At 32.1% G+C, this 18,561-nt stretch overlaps 4 protein-coding genes across 6 annotated transcripts in view; all 4 read right to left on the bottom strand.

The window, feature by feature from the left end:
* Window positions 1–18,561, bottom strand: part of LOC125871545 (germin-like protein subfamily 1 member 7) — a 171,061-nt gene that overhangs the window by 43,571 nt on the left and 108,929 nt on the right. The window lies entirely within an intron of this gene.
* On the bottom strand, window positions 5,401–7,494 carry LOC125871540 (phosphoenolpyruvate carboxylase kinase 1-like). Its single transcript, XM_049552163.1, has 3 exons — window positions 7,124–7,494; window positions 6,412–6,850; window positions 5,401–5,784 (listed from the first exon to the last, which is right to left on the bottom strand). The coding sequence occupies exons 1-3, from the start codon at window positions 7,484–7,486 to the stop codon at window positions 5,729–5,731; spliced, it is 858 nt and encodes a 285-aa protein (XP_049408120.1). The 5' UTR covers window positions 7,487–7,494; the 3' UTR covers window positions 5,401–5,728.
* The window catches only part of LOC125871526 (cryptochrome-1), a 258,924-nt gene continuing 251,049 nt past the window's right edge, over window positions 10,687–18,561 (bottom strand). The window contains exons 2-7 of one of the 2 annotated variants that reach the window (XM_049552138.1): window positions 14,569–14,578; window positions 13,975–14,352; window positions 13,118–13,339; window positions 12,225–12,931; window positions 11,176–11,860; window positions 10,687–11,022 (exon numbers count right to left, since the gene is read on the bottom strand). In XM_049552138.1, coding sequence (XP_049408095.1) covers window positions 11,006–11,022; window positions 11,176–11,860; window positions 12,225–12,931; window positions 13,118–13,339; window positions 13,975–14,287 — 1,944 coding nt within the window. In that variant the 5' untranslated portion in view covers window positions 14,288–14,352; window positions 14,569–14,578 and the 3' untranslated portion in view covers window positions 10,687–11,005. Of the gene's footprint in view, window positions 11,023–11,175; window positions 11,861–12,224; window positions 12,932–13,117; window positions 13,340–13,974; window positions 15,218–18,561 lie in introns of those variants that run through there. The other variant, XM_049552137.1, reaches the window with a different exon arrangement.
* The window catches only part of LOC125871551 (actin-depolymerizing factor-like), a 3,494-nt gene continuing 1,655 nt past the window's right edge, over window positions 16,723–18,561 (bottom strand). Inside the window, exon 3 of the mRNA XM_049552177.1 lies at window positions 16,723–17,151. Coding sequence (XP_049408134.1) covers window positions 17,001–17,151 — 151 coding nt within the window. The 3' untranslated portion in view covers window positions 16,723–17,000. The remainder of the gene's footprint in view (window positions 17,152–18,561) is intronic.

The following is an 18,561-nucleotide window of genomic DNA, read 5'->3' as shown; positions in this document are numbered from 1 at the left end:
ATATTTTTTTGAAAAGTTCGTAGCTTATTGCAGTCTATGGTGGTAATCTTTTATGGATTTCATTCTCTAAGTGTATGTCGCGATAAGAAATGATAATGCAAGGTAATCATTAAAGAGTATGTAATTCTACCTAAGTATTTTGAGTTCACGCATGGTTAGAAAGAACCGTAGCACAAAAGGGTTTAATAAGGACAAACCGATCATGATGTAATATCCATGATTGATTTCACATGCATCACAAATTCATAATATTAACCATCTCCACCAACTCATTAATCATTACTATCCGTCATCTGACCACTATCTACAACAACGTAACTATCATAAGTCAACACTACCACCAATCACCCCCATCAATCGGATCCCACAATTACCATCGTCAATATCTTATAATTTTTAAAAATATATTTTATTGACTTTAAATGAATAAAAAAAAAAAGTCATCCTTCAAAGCGCAACTTGAAAAAGATTGATTTCAAGTTCCCCTACACAAAAACAAAAGAAAGGTTGCCTTTTGTTTCAGTCATTGACAATTTAAATACCATAATTTGTCTTCTTAGTAAAATTGAAGAGAAAAAAACAAGAAAATAAAGAGAGAAAGAGATTCTTTTTAAATTAGACTCAAGACTTTATTTTATATATATATATATATAATTTGTCTTCTTAGTAAAAATTGAAGAGAAAAAAACAAGAAAATAAAGAGAGAAAGAGATTCTTTTTAAATTAGACTCAAGACTTTATTATATATATATATATATATATACTAGTCCTTGGACACGTGCTTTGCACGTGTATTCCATACAATTTTAAACTACACAAACACACAAAGTCAAATAATAACTCAACTTTATAGGGTTATTTTGGTATTCAACTTTAACTTTTTTTGCATCCATTTTTAGTAAAATAATTAATAATTAATAATGATATTATTATAGTAACTCAACTTTATACGATTATTTTGGTATTTCAGCTTGTAACTTTTTTTTTGTTCCCACTTTTAATATATATATAAGATACATTTAATTAATTTACCAAGTATATAATTCATCATTAGTTTGTGCTAATTATAACAGAAGAAAATCAAAAGTCCAACGATTGCAAGCTTCCATAGTAAGTATTTATTGAAGCAATTACTTAGCATTTAATATAATGTTATGAATATAATTCATCTGAAAAATTTTATACCTTTCCACGGTAGGAGTAATTGAGGTACACTTAAAGGTCATTTTAACTGTTGCAAAACTTTTGATTTCCTTTTGTCATTTAATAGGATATCATCCAATTGTACATATATTCATTGTATCTATATTAATTCATGTCATAGATTGTGAGTACTCCATTTTTAGAATATTAATATTATTATTATAAATATATTATGATATTTATTATAATTAATGTGTATTTATATTTTTGTTCATAAATATGTAATAATAGTGTTTCATAGAAAATACAATAGTTTTTATTTATATTTAATGTATATTTACATTTTTGTCCATAAATATTATGATATTATAAGGATATTTTTGTAATTCAACTTTTAACATAGAGGCTTCCCACTTATAATATAATATAATATAATATAATATATACCTTTGGAAAAACGTACCAAGTTTATTGTCTTGGATAAAACCTACAAAGACTTTTTACATCAACATGATTAGAATTTTAAGAGAAGGCAACTAAACTTACCACATGTCCCTTGTTGCTTGCTTGGCCTGCCTAATAGCATGTCAGCATTATTAATGTACTAATTTATAAATATGAATTAAATAACTTTACTCGATAAAGTTTGCTTTGTGGAGTGGTGGTTTGTACTTCACTTTGCACCATTAGTCGCAAGTGCGAAACTAGTCATTCCTTTTGCAACATTTAAACCAGTGCATTCATAATTTTTCAAAGTTAACGGGTGCACGTGCACTCTCAAGAGAACACGTGGGTCCGCCTCTGACTGGCAACACAGAGGCGTATCTAGAGGGGGTACTGTAGGTTCACGTGAACCCATGCTCCCCTCTCTAGATCATATATAGTAGTGTTATATTTTTAAAAAATATTTAAATATAGATGTGTGAACTCATGTTCAAAGTATCATATAATAATACGATGATGATTAGGTGCACCTCTCTAAGTGAGGATAGAAATTTAAATCTTATATCTATCTTGTCTTTTTGAGTAACACCACTCCAAGTGGTTATCGGTGACACTTTTGACTTTTCAACTAATTTTTCTTTTGTATTTTTGCCTTTAATCTTTCAAAATTTTCAAGTGTCTTACATTGAAAATTCCTAAAAAATTTAGCACTGTAAATTTTTGATCTAATTAAATCAAATGTGTATATTAAAAGTTAAAACTAATTGTATTATATATTTTGGATCTATAGTTTTTAAAATTTAATGGTTCATATTTAGAACCTAAAAGTCAAATGATCAAATTTATATTTAAGATACATTTCTTCATAATCGTGCACCCATCTAGCCGAAATCCTAGATACGCCTCTGTCAGGCAACCATCTTGGGTTCAACCCACTTCTCTTAGTTGCAGTCCTATATGTGGATTGGTCGACTCTGATACCAATGTTATAAATCAAATAAGAGAGTCTAATAGGTGGGAGAGACCATTTAGCTTATAAAGCTATGTATAAAACATTTCTATTGACCTCATTGGTCGCGGGCTTGCACCCTTCTTGGATCCCATCACTCCAAGTCGTGGCCCTATACGTGGATCGACCGACTCTGATACCTATATTATAGACCAAATTGGAGAGTTCAACTCAAAAAACACTAGCATAAATCATATGCACATTTATCAGAAATCTATTTCTATAAATAAGAACATACTTTGAAACATAATAAGTGAAATTACAAATAGTTTCAATTTGGATATGGGTTGTCATTATCATAGAAGCACACACAAATTGATATTTTTGCATTGCCTTTTACTATAAGACATTGTGAAGTAATATAAAATCCCTCATACTTTGCTTCACAATTGTATTGGCAAATTGGTTCTTCTTCAGTACAAGGAAGAGAAACATTAGTCGGTGATTGACATACAAATCTTTGCATTAGTACTTGTAGAGAGAACCTGAGTCATCACGAACATAACTACAAAATCAAAGTTATAATAAAACTTGTGTTATAAAAAAGACGTACGTATGTAACAATAATAACATATCCAGTGTATGTAGTCTTACGTACAAAGTGGTGTACGGGAGAGTCACGTACCTTACGGCCTACCTTAGCAGTAGAGAAATTGTTTTCAATAGACTCTAACGTGTGTTGAAAAGCCAAAAAAGCATATAGCTAAAACATACCACAAATATAAGCAATGAAAAATTTTGAAACGGTAGGAAAATATACCTAAGTTCTCCATTGAAGCAATTTTTGTTTTAATAAAGTATTCATCTAACTTTATCTTTTTTATACATAGCTATAACTTAAGAGAATGTAAGAAAATAATATAAATAATTCATCATTATAGGAGTTTATCTGAAGATATCAGATTTGGATAATTCATGATTATTTTGACTAATATTAGTCAATATTAATGATTTTACCCTTTTACCCTTAATAAAAATAATTTATACTCTTTTTAAAAAAAATGATTTATAGTCACACAAACATCTACTATTGCTTATATTTCAGATCAGTCTTTCTTTCTTAAATTTCATATCAAGTCAAACTACATCACATAAATTGAAGCTAGAAAATATTATAAATTAGGGGTAAGTCAAATAAACTTTGGGGAACGTACATAGATTGGTTATAACTAATTAGATGACCCAACAAAAAATAACACATCGAAAGCTCACAAAACCAATTATTCATTTGATACTACTGATTCAATGTTGTACAATTATTGAAAAACACATAGTATTATTCAAAGATAATTACACTCTTTTTTGAAAAATTAATTTTTTTTTTATATATAAAAAAATAAACTTTTACATTATAACATATAGTATAAGGTTGAATTTGTACAATTAATAGTTTTCCATATTATTTTTGCAAGGAAATCCTCCTTTTAATACTACATTTGTCAAAATAATTATGGCATTTCTAAATTTGGCTTCATCAAGAAATTTCTATATTAGGATGCATTATATCTTATTTTTACAATCTCTTAATTGTAGTTCTAGTATAAAAGATAAGTGAAATGATTATTTTATTCACTTAATTTCTGCAATGGAGAACTTTGGTGTGTCTCTCCCTAGCTTCAATTTTTTCATTGCTTATATTTGTGGTATGTATATATCATCTATATGCTTTACTTTTCAACTCGAATATGTCTTTTCATTTTTGTTATATATATGTATTTTTAAAAAGTAAGAAAAGAAGAAGACACACTCGAAACGAATATCCAAATCTCTTTTCTTAAAAAAAAAAGTCGTCTAGTGGTCAATGTATTGGAATATAAATTATAGACGAATGTGATTCATAGTGACGATGCTAGCAATTCAAATTAGACGATTTAGAAGAATGTGATTCATAGTGACGATGCCAGCCATTCAAACTTGTGAACCAAATCTAATTTTAAAATCCTTTCCCATTACATTGAAAACATCCCTCTTGTCTACACGAAAAAAAGAAGCAAGTTATTTTTATCCTGAACTTCCTTCATTACAATTAGTAAATTGAGTCTATTTGGATGTCTTTATATATATAAGCTGACTCAAACATCGTTGTTATCTAATCTACGAGTGTTATAAGAATATTATTTCATAAAAACACTAATTCTATTACTTGATTTTGCAGCCATGTTTGTGATGATTCAAGTTCTATCTACAACTAATGCTCAATTAGTATGTTCATCACAATCAAATGCTTCTCTTGTTCTCAAGAACTTACAATTTGCCAAACAAATTGTGTCTCAGATTATGGGGCATTCTATCTTAATTCAGAGTGTCATGATGTAGAACAAAACAAATCTATTTGTGTATGCTACTATAATAGCTCCTCCAAATGTCCAAAATAATAGATTTTTTTTTTCAAGTATTTGTAATTGCATCGAGAATCGTCTCTACGAAATAACAGGTGGTCTGCATGAAGCTTTTTTTCATTATAGTTTCTCTTCATAAATACCAATTAAAATAATTTGTGTTTTGTCCATGAAATATAGATATAGCAACCTAATCTTAAAGCTACTTGAAATTAGATTCAACTAAAGTAAGACTAAGACCAATAAACTTAATAGAGTTGTAGAAAATCATGTGTGTGTCTTTATCTCAGTTAATAATACAGTTGAAAAAACTGTCTAACTTATTGTGGTTGGTAGTAAAAGAGAACTAATTCATGCATGATGATCTTTTTTTAGTGCTCACGATCTCTGTATGAAAAGTTAGATCAAAATATAACAAAAGGAAACACTAGTTTGATGATTCACAATTTCACATATATTTTGGTAGAAGATATGTAAGACAACTCTCTTAATTGAGTAATACTACTTTAACACATTAATACTACCAACATGGCATGTGGTGCAGTGGGTGATACTGTTCCACCCTAACCAAATGTCTTGGATTCGAGTTCTGGAAATGGAGAAAATCATGTTGGGTGCGTCACCCCAAATGGGTCCTGCATTTAGTCAGAACTCCAATGCAGGCACTGAACACTGGGTGGAAAATCGGGGAAAAAAAAGCCATTATACTTCATTCTCACTACTAAGAAGTATGAGTTATCTGCACATCTATTGATAATGTTGGATTAGAGGTCCAAATAAGGGGTCGAAATTCTCAAGCTACGACACCATCTTCTTTCGTCCCATCATTGCTAGTGATCCATGGATGCCCTGTGTATTATTATATATCATCTTATTAACCAAGAAAATAACTAAATTAATATTTAAAAATTTTCAAATTATATGCATTGAAATTTGAACCACAAATTTTTTTAGACCATTTCAAAAACAAAAGTTTTTATAGTGATCACACATTTTAAAAGTTTTATATACTAAAGATAAAATTAATCCATAAAAATATGATCTGCCCAACACACCTAAATTTAGGTAGGTCAATGACTCGTAGCCCAAATTATGCTCAAATTTTTAATGGATTAAGAATGATATGTAGAGTACTTCGTTTTTTTATCTAAGAAAATTAAAAATGTCATTTTCTTCTATTCAAATCGTAGAGGCAAAGAAATCTCATTTTCCTCTCCTCTTTTTTTTAAAAAAATTCAATTCCTTTGTTGAATGCACAAAGGTAGAATCCTAAATCCTAAAAGAATTCTAGTCCAAACTAGACTTCAATTTGAATTATTTGATCCTAGATTAAGGGAATAATTATTTTATTAAGTATATAGGTATGCCTTAATTTAATTATTTTAAATTTGTGATTAAAAGATTTGGTCAAATATATGAATGTTGTAATCTAGGAAAAAATCGAGGCTAGAAGAATGATAGAGTGGTGATACTTACGAAGGACTTGTTCAGCTGAGAATCTTCTAGAAATATCTTTACATAGCATTCTCCGTAGCAAATCCTTCGCCGCCGGCGACACAGATCGGAAAATCCTCGTCGGAAACATAAGGTTCGCTCTGAGAACAGCCTCAAAAATCTCCTCCGTAGAGTCACCGCAAAATGGCGGGATTCCGGCCAACATTATATACAGAATGACACCAGCACTCCAAATATCTACCTTCTCATTGTAATCTCTTCCAGCTAAAACCTCCGGCGCCACGTAATACGGCGTCCCTACCACTCCGCTCATCAGCTCGCCTTCGCAGAAACACTGAGCCGAGCCAAAATCAGCCAATTTCAGATCGTTCCAGTCGTTAAACAGAATATTATCCGGCTTGATATCCCGGTGCGCTACGCCGAGCCGGTGACAATGCGCTATTGCCTCCATCAATGGAACCTAGAAAAACAGTTGATCCAAAAATTATCAATGCTGAAGACAACAAACAATAGAAAACCCTATCTTATATACATCAATCCTGTTCCTCCCTTTATCACACCTCATTTACTACTCTCACTTATTTAATCATCAATTTGACAAACTTTCGATGAAAGTAGTACTACATTTTAGAAATTTCAGTCAAAATCATTTAATTTGAATCTACAAAAACACAAGTGCACTAAAATTCACAGATCGTTTTCCCCTAATTTGTGCAATGGACTGAAAGAGTACCATAACGGCAATGGCATCAGACTCAGAAAAAACTCGTTGAGTAGAGAGTCGATGGAAGAGATCTGAGGAGTTGCAGAGCTCGAGAACGATATCGAGGTACGTATCGTCTTCACAGACATCGACGATACGAACGATGTGAGGATTAGGGGAAACCAAATGCATGATTTTAGCTTCGTTGTAAAGACATTGACGATCGATTGAGTCATCGGCGATGAGAAGCTTGTTGATAGATTTCACGGCGAAAGTCTCGCCGGTTACCGGCGAGTAACACTTGAAAACGACGCCGAATCGTCCTCTCCCTATTTCCTCACACACACGATATTCTCGCTTCAGTTCCTCGCTCATAACGTTTTCTGTTTTCATCGTTTCCGTGAACACTCAAATTTCTCTTTCTGATGGACTTATATAGTACCAGTACTGAGAGTCGAATATTCTTTGGAATCTCTTTCCACCAATCAAAATTAGACATCTGGTTTTCTTTTTTATATTTTCGAACGTCCAATTATTATTTTTCTATTTTTTTCCCTTAACATTATTACTTGTACACATAAACTAGCAAATATTTCATAATTTGATTTCTTGTTTTTACTTGTTATTTTTAACAAATCAATAAAGGACAGTTTAGTTTTTCATATTATACCTTTAATTTATTAATATTGAGTTAATGTATTTAGAAAATGTATTGAATAAATATATTTGGGACCTATTGATTAATAGAGATAAAATGGTAAATTCATTATACGAATTACTATTTTCTTAATAAATATGTCAAGTCAAAATTTGACCAGTAAATAGGGATGGGAAGAGTATTAATCATTATTTCTTAACTAGTGTGTAAAGGCCACAACAAGTAAAAGTGAAGAGAGAATAACTAATTCACGAACAATAGCATTAAAATAGGACGATGTTTTATTTTTAACGCTCTTGAGAAAAAAAATCAAATTAAACTTTTAAAAAGCGAAATACATGATAATTATATCAAGATAAAGGAAGTAATTGTAAGTAATAAACAAAGTACAGTACAATCACAAATTGAAAGTATTGCTCCAAATCCCTTTTTTGAATCACTAAGAAACAAAATTATGTTTGTCATAAACTTATACTCCCTCCATTCCATTTTATGTGACATTTTTCGAATTTTGAGATTCAAACAAGTTTATATTTTACCATAATTTTTTCATAAATCTTTTAAACATTTTAAATTATCAATTATTGTGACTTAATAGTACATTTTAGGTAGTTTACAAATATATAAATTCTTTTCAAGGTAAAAAATGAAATGGGTCGGATCCAAATTGCATGCAAGCTAATTTGTACATTATAATTATAGAAAAATAAAATAAAATCTAAGGGCGATTAAACATAATCAACGGAGTTTTGTCCAGCAATTTATTTCTAATGTCTTAGGTATTAACATCAAACAATGAAATCATGCTTTTATGCATAAAACAACAGTTTTTTTTTCCTAAATAAAGAAACAAAAAATATTTGGAGAAACAAGTCCATATTAAGAACTATATTTGGGGTCTAAAATAGTTGTCACATTTTCTTTTTCAGAATTAATTTGACTAATTTTTAAAATCAAATTAGATTAGATTAATTCAATATTTTAAAATTAAAATTTAGATATTTAATGTCTATATAAAAAATACTATAAGTTACACTTTTTATCTTTTCAATATGATGAAAAAATATTTCTTGAAATATCAATCAAAATTCATATAATATGACTCTTGAAAACAAAATTGTAACAAGTATTTTGGAAAGAAATGAATATTAAATTAAATTTTGAGAATAGACTTACCTTTGCTTGATTTAGAAACCCTTTAGGCATGGACATGAGTTGAGAAAATGGCCAAAAGTCTCCCCAACCTATAGTCAGATTCCCAACTACACACCTATATTTTACGATAATCCTATTACCCCCTTGAATTATTTTAAAATAGAATTATTGTCACCTTATATGCTGAGGTGGCAAAGAAAGTGTATTCACTTTCTCAAAGAGAGTGAGAGACACTTTTTTTTAATTAAAACTTAAAGTTTGCAAGTAATTTTCCTTTTTCATATTAAGTTTCTAATTTTTATTTTTTAAAAAAATTATGTTATCTTTTACTTCTATTTATCTTTTCTTTTTAATTTTTTTTGTCTTCTTTCTTTTTCTCTTCAAAACTTCTTTGAAAAATGCCATAAACTTATTTCATTATTCAGTTATCACTAATCATATCTTTCTCCTCTCTTTTTTCCAGAAGAAATCAACTCTCCTTTTAATCATAAACTTCAATTTTTCATTCTCACTTACTAAGTTTATCCTTGCCATACCGCTATTTTCACCTCTTTTTTTTCCATATCTATCATAGTACGTGTTGTTATTGAATTTTGAGTAATAGCAAATTAAGAAATATTTAAAAGTGAGACGGATAAATTAATTTCTAAAATGCTAAAAAATACTTTTCGTAGACAGTGACCATGATAACGAAATTAAAAATAGCAAAAACAATTTTTTATACTTCAAATCACAAATTCACTTTAAATTTGCCATCATATCCAACTCCAATATGTGACGTACTTTTCGGAAACTACTTGACCACACGAACTTATCAATGCTGCCATCTAATTCTTCGGTTGGCAGAATCAAATTCGATTCAACGATATTATCATTATTACTTGAATGAAAATTCACTAAAATTATGAAAAGAAAATAAAATAAAAAATAAATAAAGCATATAAAGAAGAAGAAAGAAAGAAAGAAGAAGGAATTGTGCTTCTAGGTTTCATATCAATGGAGAAAAAGTTCGTGTCAAAGAAAAGTCAAAAGAGGATTAAAAATAAAAGAAAAAAAGAGAAAGGAAAATATAAAATAAAGACAAAAATTAATAACTTTTTTACTAAAAAATGATGTGGCAGGCGAGTGTATCTCACTATTTAACATAAATTTTAAGGGGGTATATATTTCACTTTTAAAATGTTCAGGGGGTAATAGGACACCCTTGAAGTTAGAGTATGTAGTTGAGATTTCAGATATAGATTGGGGGGGGAGGGGGGGNGGTTAGACCATTTTCTCGACATGAGTTTGTTGAAATTTGAAAAGTTAAAAAACTATCTGAGTTAAAGTTAAAACAAAAAAGTTGAAATTATAGTTGAACGTGAATTTTCCCGCTGGTAAATATTTTGTGGCTATTTTCATATATATATTTTGACAAGTTGATGAAAAAATTAAAAAGATAGTAATGTTTTCATATAAAAATAAAATTAGAAAGTCTCTCGCTATTTCAGTAAGAATGTGTTTCCCACTATATATTTTCTCAGTGAACTGATTCGCTGGAAAATTAGTGGAACAATTGCATTCTATAATACAAATTTCCTACTGATTCATGGTAGGAGAAACCCTTATTCCTAGTAGTGCCAATTTCCCAAGATAGTTTTCACACTTAGAAGTTATTTTTATTATATATTCGTATATAATTAAAGGATTATTTTTAATAACCAATTGCTCCAAGCGCGGGTAGATTAGCTAGTTATAAGAATACACAAGCTCTTCATACCCAAAGTAGAATGTGTTATCATTTTCTCAAAACTAGGTGACCTCTTTTCATCATTTATTACTATGAAAATACTAGAGAAATTCCATATTCAAGATTACATATGCATGGTTTATATACTAAACAAAGCAGAGATTAAACCATGAATCTGAGCTGCTTCACGATGAGTTCTATCACGTACTATGTCAAACAAACTACAACCTTGCTACGATTAAGAGGTAGTTATATCTACACGAAGAAATGTTCAACAGAATATCGTCATTCCACTGCATATGTTAATTCAACTATCTGTCTCCTATTGAACATTTTCGAAAGAGGCAGATGTTTGGAGATGGTGAGGGAATCATCGCGTTGTAGCTTCTGCAAATGTCAAAGAACACAGGGTCCGGTCATGATGATTGAAACTAGAACAGAGACGAGACGAAAGATTGAAGTGAAGCTAAGCTCTCCTGTTTTGAATGGAACAATTAAATAGACAAACAAAAACTCAATCTTAAGGTGTTTGTGTCTTACCATTTTTGCACGAATTGATTTCTGTGTCAATCTCTTCTTCCTTTTGTAGCTTCACATGTGATGATGCTTCGTCATCAAAGGATTTTCTGTCGTGAGACATGGTAATTGTTCGAGGTACAGAGAATGAGTTTCTGCTGATGGTCATCTGTTTTTTCATAGAAGAGGATTCTGCAGTAGAGCACAAGTCACCGTCCACGTTTGACATTTTGATCCTTTCATTCTTGTAGCTAAGCCTGTTATCGTTGAGTTTCTTTGTATCCTCTTCGGGCTTTGGTCTCTTTTTATATGTGCATACATTTTGCATTGATGGCACCCTTTGATCATAAGATGAACTGCTCGGGCAAGGCACCTTTCCCTTTACAACGTCGTCCTTAGGGATATTGGCTGAATCTCCAACATTTTCTGAGTTATCAAACACAACTTCAATGGTTCCACTTGCATCTGAGGCATTCACAGCTGCTTCTTTTTCTCTCATAATGAATACAGCTTGCATTAAACGATCCCTCGCAACATCTACATCAATTATGGGGTTCGGATAATTCATTCCGAGTTCCACCCCTGCAGCTTTGAGCACATTAGGTGGTGCATCCCAAGGATGATGGATCCACTCAGCTGGCATTCTTGCTAGCTCAGGTAGCCAATGCCTCGCATATTCACCCTCCGGATCATAATTGAATCCTTGAACCTGCATGAAGAGTTGATGAAACTAAATAAGCTCTCAACTCATCAACTAAATGCCCCGAGAATACACTATGCTTTATGCTAGGTATAAAAAGAGAGTTTTTTTTCTCAATATCGATAAAAGGCCTTCATAAATAGATTCGAAAACATCTAGTAGAATGTTTTCTTGAGTTTGGCATGATTATGCAGTCTCTTGATAGAGGCGGATCCAGAATTTTAAGTTAATGAACATAGAGTTTAGTCAAAGCTACTGGATTCTGCTGAACTCGTAACTTCTATTGTGGCTGTGCCATAAAAATAATAGAAAAAACAAAGCCATGCCAAGAAACATCATCTACTATGACATTTACATCAACAACATGACATACCTCTGGGTTATCGAGGCGCTCAAGTTCATGACCATCTGGCAAGCTACCAGAGATGTATTGCCAACCAATAATATCACTTTCTAAATCCGCGTCCAATAGTGTATCCCAAAAGTACTTCATTCCCCATTGCCATGGCAGAAGTAAAAACTTGACAAAGAAACTTGACACAATCACTCTTATTTTATTATGAACCCATCCCGTTGCCCAAAGCTCCCTCATTCCTGCATCGACTAATGGGTAACCAGTCCGTCCCTGTCGCCAAGCCTTAAAATGGACTTGATCAGCATTCCAAGGGAAAAACCTCAGGTTGTTCAGTAACGATCTTTCATGAGTAAATGGGAAATTAAAACAGATATAGCGAGAATACTCTCGAAGCCCAATAGCTCTAAGGTAAATAGCAGCACTGTCTTTTCCAACAGAGTTCCCTTCTTTGGTCCAAAGTATCTGCTTCAAGCGCACACTGTTGAAAACTTTCCTCACACTTACTTCTCCGAAGTGAAGATAAGGAGACAAAAGGGATGTAGAGTTTCCCCCGACTCTCAGCCTATCCTTTGAGTACGCGAGTAGATTGCTCTCTACAAATTCGGTTAAGGCCTTGTCTGCATTGCTCCAACCTGGTGTCCATCCTTTCCCTAGTAATGCATTACTAGATTTTTCCGATTCGTTTTCCAGTCCCAATTCCTCAATTGAACACATTTTAACCGATCCTGTCAATGAGGGAAATGAAAATTATCAGGTTTACTATGTGCATTTAAAATATAAAACATCTGATAAATTGTAAACATCCATATTGACAATATTCACCAAGTTAATGTAAAACAAGAAGGGGAGCGTTGGCGTAACTGGTAAAGTTGTTGTCATGTGACTAGGAGGTTACGGGTTCTCAGACATACCTGCAGCTTGAGTTAATCTCCAAGGAGGAAGGTGGGAACCAGATTCGTTTTGTATACTTAACGACTTCTCCCAGTATGCATCAAAAGTTGTAAAAACTTTTCCATCATCATCGTAAACTTCCCATGGTTCATTCAGTAAGTCCCCGTTGTAGCTCTGAATAGATATGCCAAGTTCCCCCAACTTTTGCTTGATATTGTGGTCACGAACAAGTGAAACAGGATCTACATCAAACAGAAAATTGATCATGTAAGTACTTCCTCAGAATCAGATACCGGGCACATGGAACTCAAATATTCAAGTACCATTTGGCCTTCTAGGAATTCGATTTTGAAAACTTCAACGAGTTATGCAATAAACTTCAAATGATCTTATGTTTGTTTGGTTGAATACCAAGTGAACTCTGTACAATTCTATTAAATCTAAACGATGCAGCACGTGTTATAGCTAAGATAAGACCTATCAATATTGATACCAGAAATCAAGTGCTTGCAAATTGAACACATCAGATCAATACCTAATATCTATAGCCATATATACTTCAAATTTCACACAAACACACACACACATATGTATATGTTTGTATGAACATATATATATGCTGTGTATCAACCCTCTATTTATAGTCTTCCATATTCTATCACGCTACCAGACCTCACTTATAGGATTACACTAGGTATGTTGTTGTATATTCTACCACGCTAACAAGAACAAGAAACAAAGCTAATCGGAGCTTGTTTATTAGGACAGTTAGATCCATAACATTAGCTCACGACACATATTAGCAATAACATGACACTTTCTCCAGAGATATAGCAGTAACTCTAACTGTAAAGGCCAAAGGAAAGTTACTACTAACCATATAGATGATTATACACAACTTTTGTTGCTCCAACAGCATCGACACATTCCGTGAGAGCAGAAAGTGTACTCTGAGCTTTGATCAACACAAGTTCAGCCCCAAGAGATTTCAAAGACTGTTTCAAGTGAATCAGAGATTGCTTCAGCCACCATCTTGAAACTCTACCAGGATAAAATTGCCCTTCTTCCTTCGGACACCAAATAAACACCGGTAAAACACTTCCATTTCTAGCAGCAGCAGCTAAAGCTGGATTATCTTCAATTCTCAAATCCCTCCTAAACCACACAATTGTCTTGGAATTGCTCTCCATTTCCAACTAGTTAGTTTTCACAGATCCCACAAAATTGGACAAAACCAAACAATCCCCAACAAATACTTCACTTCAGCTCTTCACTCCAAATCTCAAAATATGATAAAAATCCAATCTTTGCTCAAAATTTAGTCCAACTTCTCATCATATTCCCAAGAAAACTAGCACACTTAGTTAAAAATCCTATTTTATCAAACCCCAACTAAAGCCAACCAATACTAATACTCATGAAACCAAGATTCCCACAAAATTGGACAAATCCAAACAATCCCCAACAAATATCTTCACTTCAGCTCACCCCAAATCTCATAATATCATAAAAATCCAATCTTTACTCAAAATTCAGTCCAACTTTTCATCATATCCCCAAGAAAACTAGCATACTTAGTTAAAAATCATATTTTGCCAAAACCCAAGTAAAGCCATCACAAAAAATTTCAAACCCCAACACATATCTTCACTCCAAATCTCATAACATCATAAAAATCCAATCTTTACTCAAAACTCACTCCAATTTCTCATCATATTCCCAAGAAAACCATCAAACTTGTTGAAAAATCATATTTTTCCAAAACCCCAAGTAAAGAAAACCACCACTAATACTCAAGAAATCAAAGATCAATCTCACCCATAACAAAAATTCCACAAGAAAATAAATTTAGTACCAAGATTGTGTTTAACCAAGACAGTATAGATCAGATAAGACAAAATCCAAGAACAACAATAGGGAACATCCCACATGGAGTATTAAAATCTGCTGAGATGCAAAAAAGGGAAAAAGATAGTAAGTAGTAAAAGATTAGACAAGTGGAATGGCTTCAAAGACAAAGTCCAATGGCAGCAGTTCTCTAGAAGAATAATAATCCTAAAAAAATGTCATCTGCAGGACCACCAAACCAATTACAGCAAAATGAAAAATTAAATAAAATATCATAGGATTAATAGCTTAATAAAATATTCAACCTCATACAAACTTTAGGATTTGATTTCATACTAATTATAGTATCTAGCAACAAGATTCATGCATACTTTTTAGGAGGAAGTCTTGGAGCGATGTTAAAGTTGTCTTTGTGTGACATGTATATAACGAACTTGAACCGTGAAAACAGTTGCTATTGCTTATTAGGATAGGTTATGTACCTCACATTTCTTGAAGTGTGACATTCTTTAAATCCTAATAACGTGAGATGCTTTGTATGCGAGACGATCATTTTTTTAATTAAAAAGTATAGATAATAATAGCATCTAAAGAGTTCTTTTTGTTATATTCTCATGGTTGCTCATGAGAAATTATACCTTAAACTCCTATGCATTTTTGCATACTACATGAGAATACATATTTGAGAGTACTACTTTGCATCTTTCATGTTTGAAGGAATAATTTAAAGTTGTAGAAAATCAAATTTGTTTAAAATTTGGTATTTTATAAGCTTATTTAGTTTATATCTAGTTAGAATTTGTGGTCAAATTCAGATAAAAATAAGTTTACTTAAAAGTCAATATTCTTTTGCTTTTCTACTATATACTTTTTTTTTTACATAATTATTGTACTATGACATAAGTATTCTAAATGGCAATGTTGTGATGTGTACGTAAGTGTATGATTGAAAATATTTTTCATCCAATTTAATGACAGACGTGTTCCGGAGAATCTAGAGATAGAAATGGTACGATATCAAAAAAAATATTTTTTATTTTTTAAAATATAATATTATTACGATACCAAATTAATCCAATATAATTCAATGTTTTTAAGTTATTTTTAATATTTTACAATACGATAAATTACTCACTAATCATATTATGATCAACTTCGACTTATATATAATAATATATATAACAGAAAATTATGATTTTAAGATAAACAAGTAGATAAGATTGAGCTATTTACACATGGGAAATTGAAAGTCAAATGCTAGCATAATTTTCTTTTGGAAGCTAATTATTTAAGCCCCTCAATTTATAATATTTTCACTAAAGCCATATCCTCTAATAGTAGCAAATTAGCAGTTTCTTTTTTATATTTAGAGAAAACAATACTGTGTTCATCATTACACAATAATTTTCCAGACATGTCGTACATACTCTTACCAATATATTTTGCTTTATGTAGCAAAATTTTTTGCCGGTTGATTTTATTACAATAATTGTCTAATAATTGTTGTGCGAGTGCCCTCCTTATATTTTTATCGCAACATATATACCTTTTAGACCAAGATTTAAAAATTCATGTTAACAACAATCTAATAACATGAGTATAGGACAAGCGTAAAACTAGTCAATTTATGGTGAATCTTCGAAGTACATGGTTTGTATAGCGACCAAAAACCGCGCTGTAGTTTCAGCTAAAGATCTATTTAGCTATCCCCAAACAGATTGACAAGATACTTATGTCAGTTATGAGAGGAAAAACAAGAGAACAATCATCGGTCAGATACTAACAACACATAATATTCATTGCGTAGACATACTGAAGAATTTGATAACCATTCACATACAGAACACCATACTCGTTTCTCGACTGGGAAGCATCATGAGAATGAGCGAGCTCATAACCAGAAAACATGATATATATACTATCATGAGTCGTCTGGTAATCAGCAACCCAAGCGCCGAGTTATTTATGCCATAGAGTTAAGTAGATCGAGCCTTGTAAGACGCGATTACACAGAAATATTATGAATGGTTGGTTCATAGTAGGATGTTTGATCAATCAGTAAGCGCGTTCTTTGAGCACTTCAAGTTCTACTTCAGTAGGGTCAGTAGCTTGAATCTCATAGTGTATGCCTTCCAGCTCCCTCCTGAACCTGTCCTTAGATGTGGCATACAACATCTTCGATCGGATTCGGGAAACAGACGGAGACCTGAAAAGGATGGATTAGAATATCACCTCTTTCATAATTAAATTAATCCGATGAAATAATTACCCAAAGTAAAAATCTATGTTGCTCGGACTCTCCAAATATGCACTACTTTTTACAACATTTTCCTACCGAAGACGTCCCTTCATTTCTGTCGTGTTTCTTGTCATGTTTTAGTTTGTCTTGTCAAGGAGAAGGACCAAGGACTTTGCAATAAGAATATAAGAATCTATTTTAGATACAACACTGGAGAAACTTTCATATTCTCGAAAGGATATATTGCGAGTACACAACAGATGAGAAATTAAAAGAACTAAAGTAAATAAATAAATAGCTTCAAATGGAACTTGGTCTAACCCAAAACCAATATAGAAACAATCCTTAGACACATGCCAAGACTCAAATGAAAATCCAAAATTAGCCAAATAATTAGTCTCTTCTACTGATGGAAATATACTCGCTCTGCAATCCCCATAATGCAAAGGTTAATTTCCATAGATCTTCAGACCTTATCATAAGAACTTTTGTCACAAAATTATCCTTAAAGGAAAAACACTGTCGTACAGTCTACCCCAATACATGGGGAATTTCTTCATCCTCCTAAAACTTCTAAATATAATCCTGCTAGGTCTTAAAGTTCACTGCGGAAAGAGTGATACATACCTAACTAAGCTCTAGAAACAATTTTCTTACAATGATATGCTATGCACAAAATAACACACTCTAGTTATAGGAAAAATGAATTCTTAAAGACCCTGAACCCAACTATTCCTCACCTCGATTTGTCTCGACTGCAAAGTAGTCTCTAAAAAGATATGGTTCCTCGTAGCATCAGCAATTCCTTTGCTGGTCAGTTTTCCATCTTTTCGCAATATGTGCATGCAAGTTTTACTCATATGGCTATTCTCACATTCTCAGTACTATAACATTTTCTCAAGACACTAACGTTCACTTCACATGTACCTCAAGTATTCGACCACTACAGCTGTCAACTTTACTTCTCAAAAGCGCCCTTCTTTCAAACCTAAGCCACATACATAATAACACAACACAAATGGTCCCCTGACCTCTTGCTCTCTCTACGATTAACTCAACTGTTTCAGCCATCACAGACACTCCCTTACAGTGCTACCATCATAATTGCAATTCACATTGTCATGAGCTAGTTATATTCCATAAAGGAGAAAAACTATCCATCAACTATTCCATTTTACTCTCAAATCACTCCCTCAATTGGTTTGACACTAAAGCTTGATACTTGTAAATTTGAATGTGCCTGCTCTGTTAAAATCATTAATGTGGTGACTTGACAGCATTGTAGATAATTTGGAACCAACATTCATAAATGAGAGCAAAATTCCCCTTGCACATATAGACTGAAGTTGTGATAAAACAGCAACCAACACCCCCCCC

The sequence above is a fragment of the Solanum stenotomum genome, chromosome 7 (genome assembly GCF_019186545.1).
Source record: "Solanum stenotomum isolate F172 chromosome 7, ASM1918654v1, whole genome shotgun sequence".
In the NCBI taxonomy this organism is placed as follows: Eukaryota; Viridiplantae; Streptophyta; class Magnoliopsida; order Solanales; family Solanaceae; genus Solanum; species Solanum stenotomum.
This window is presented reverse-complemented; position numbering and strand designations above follow the sequence as displayed.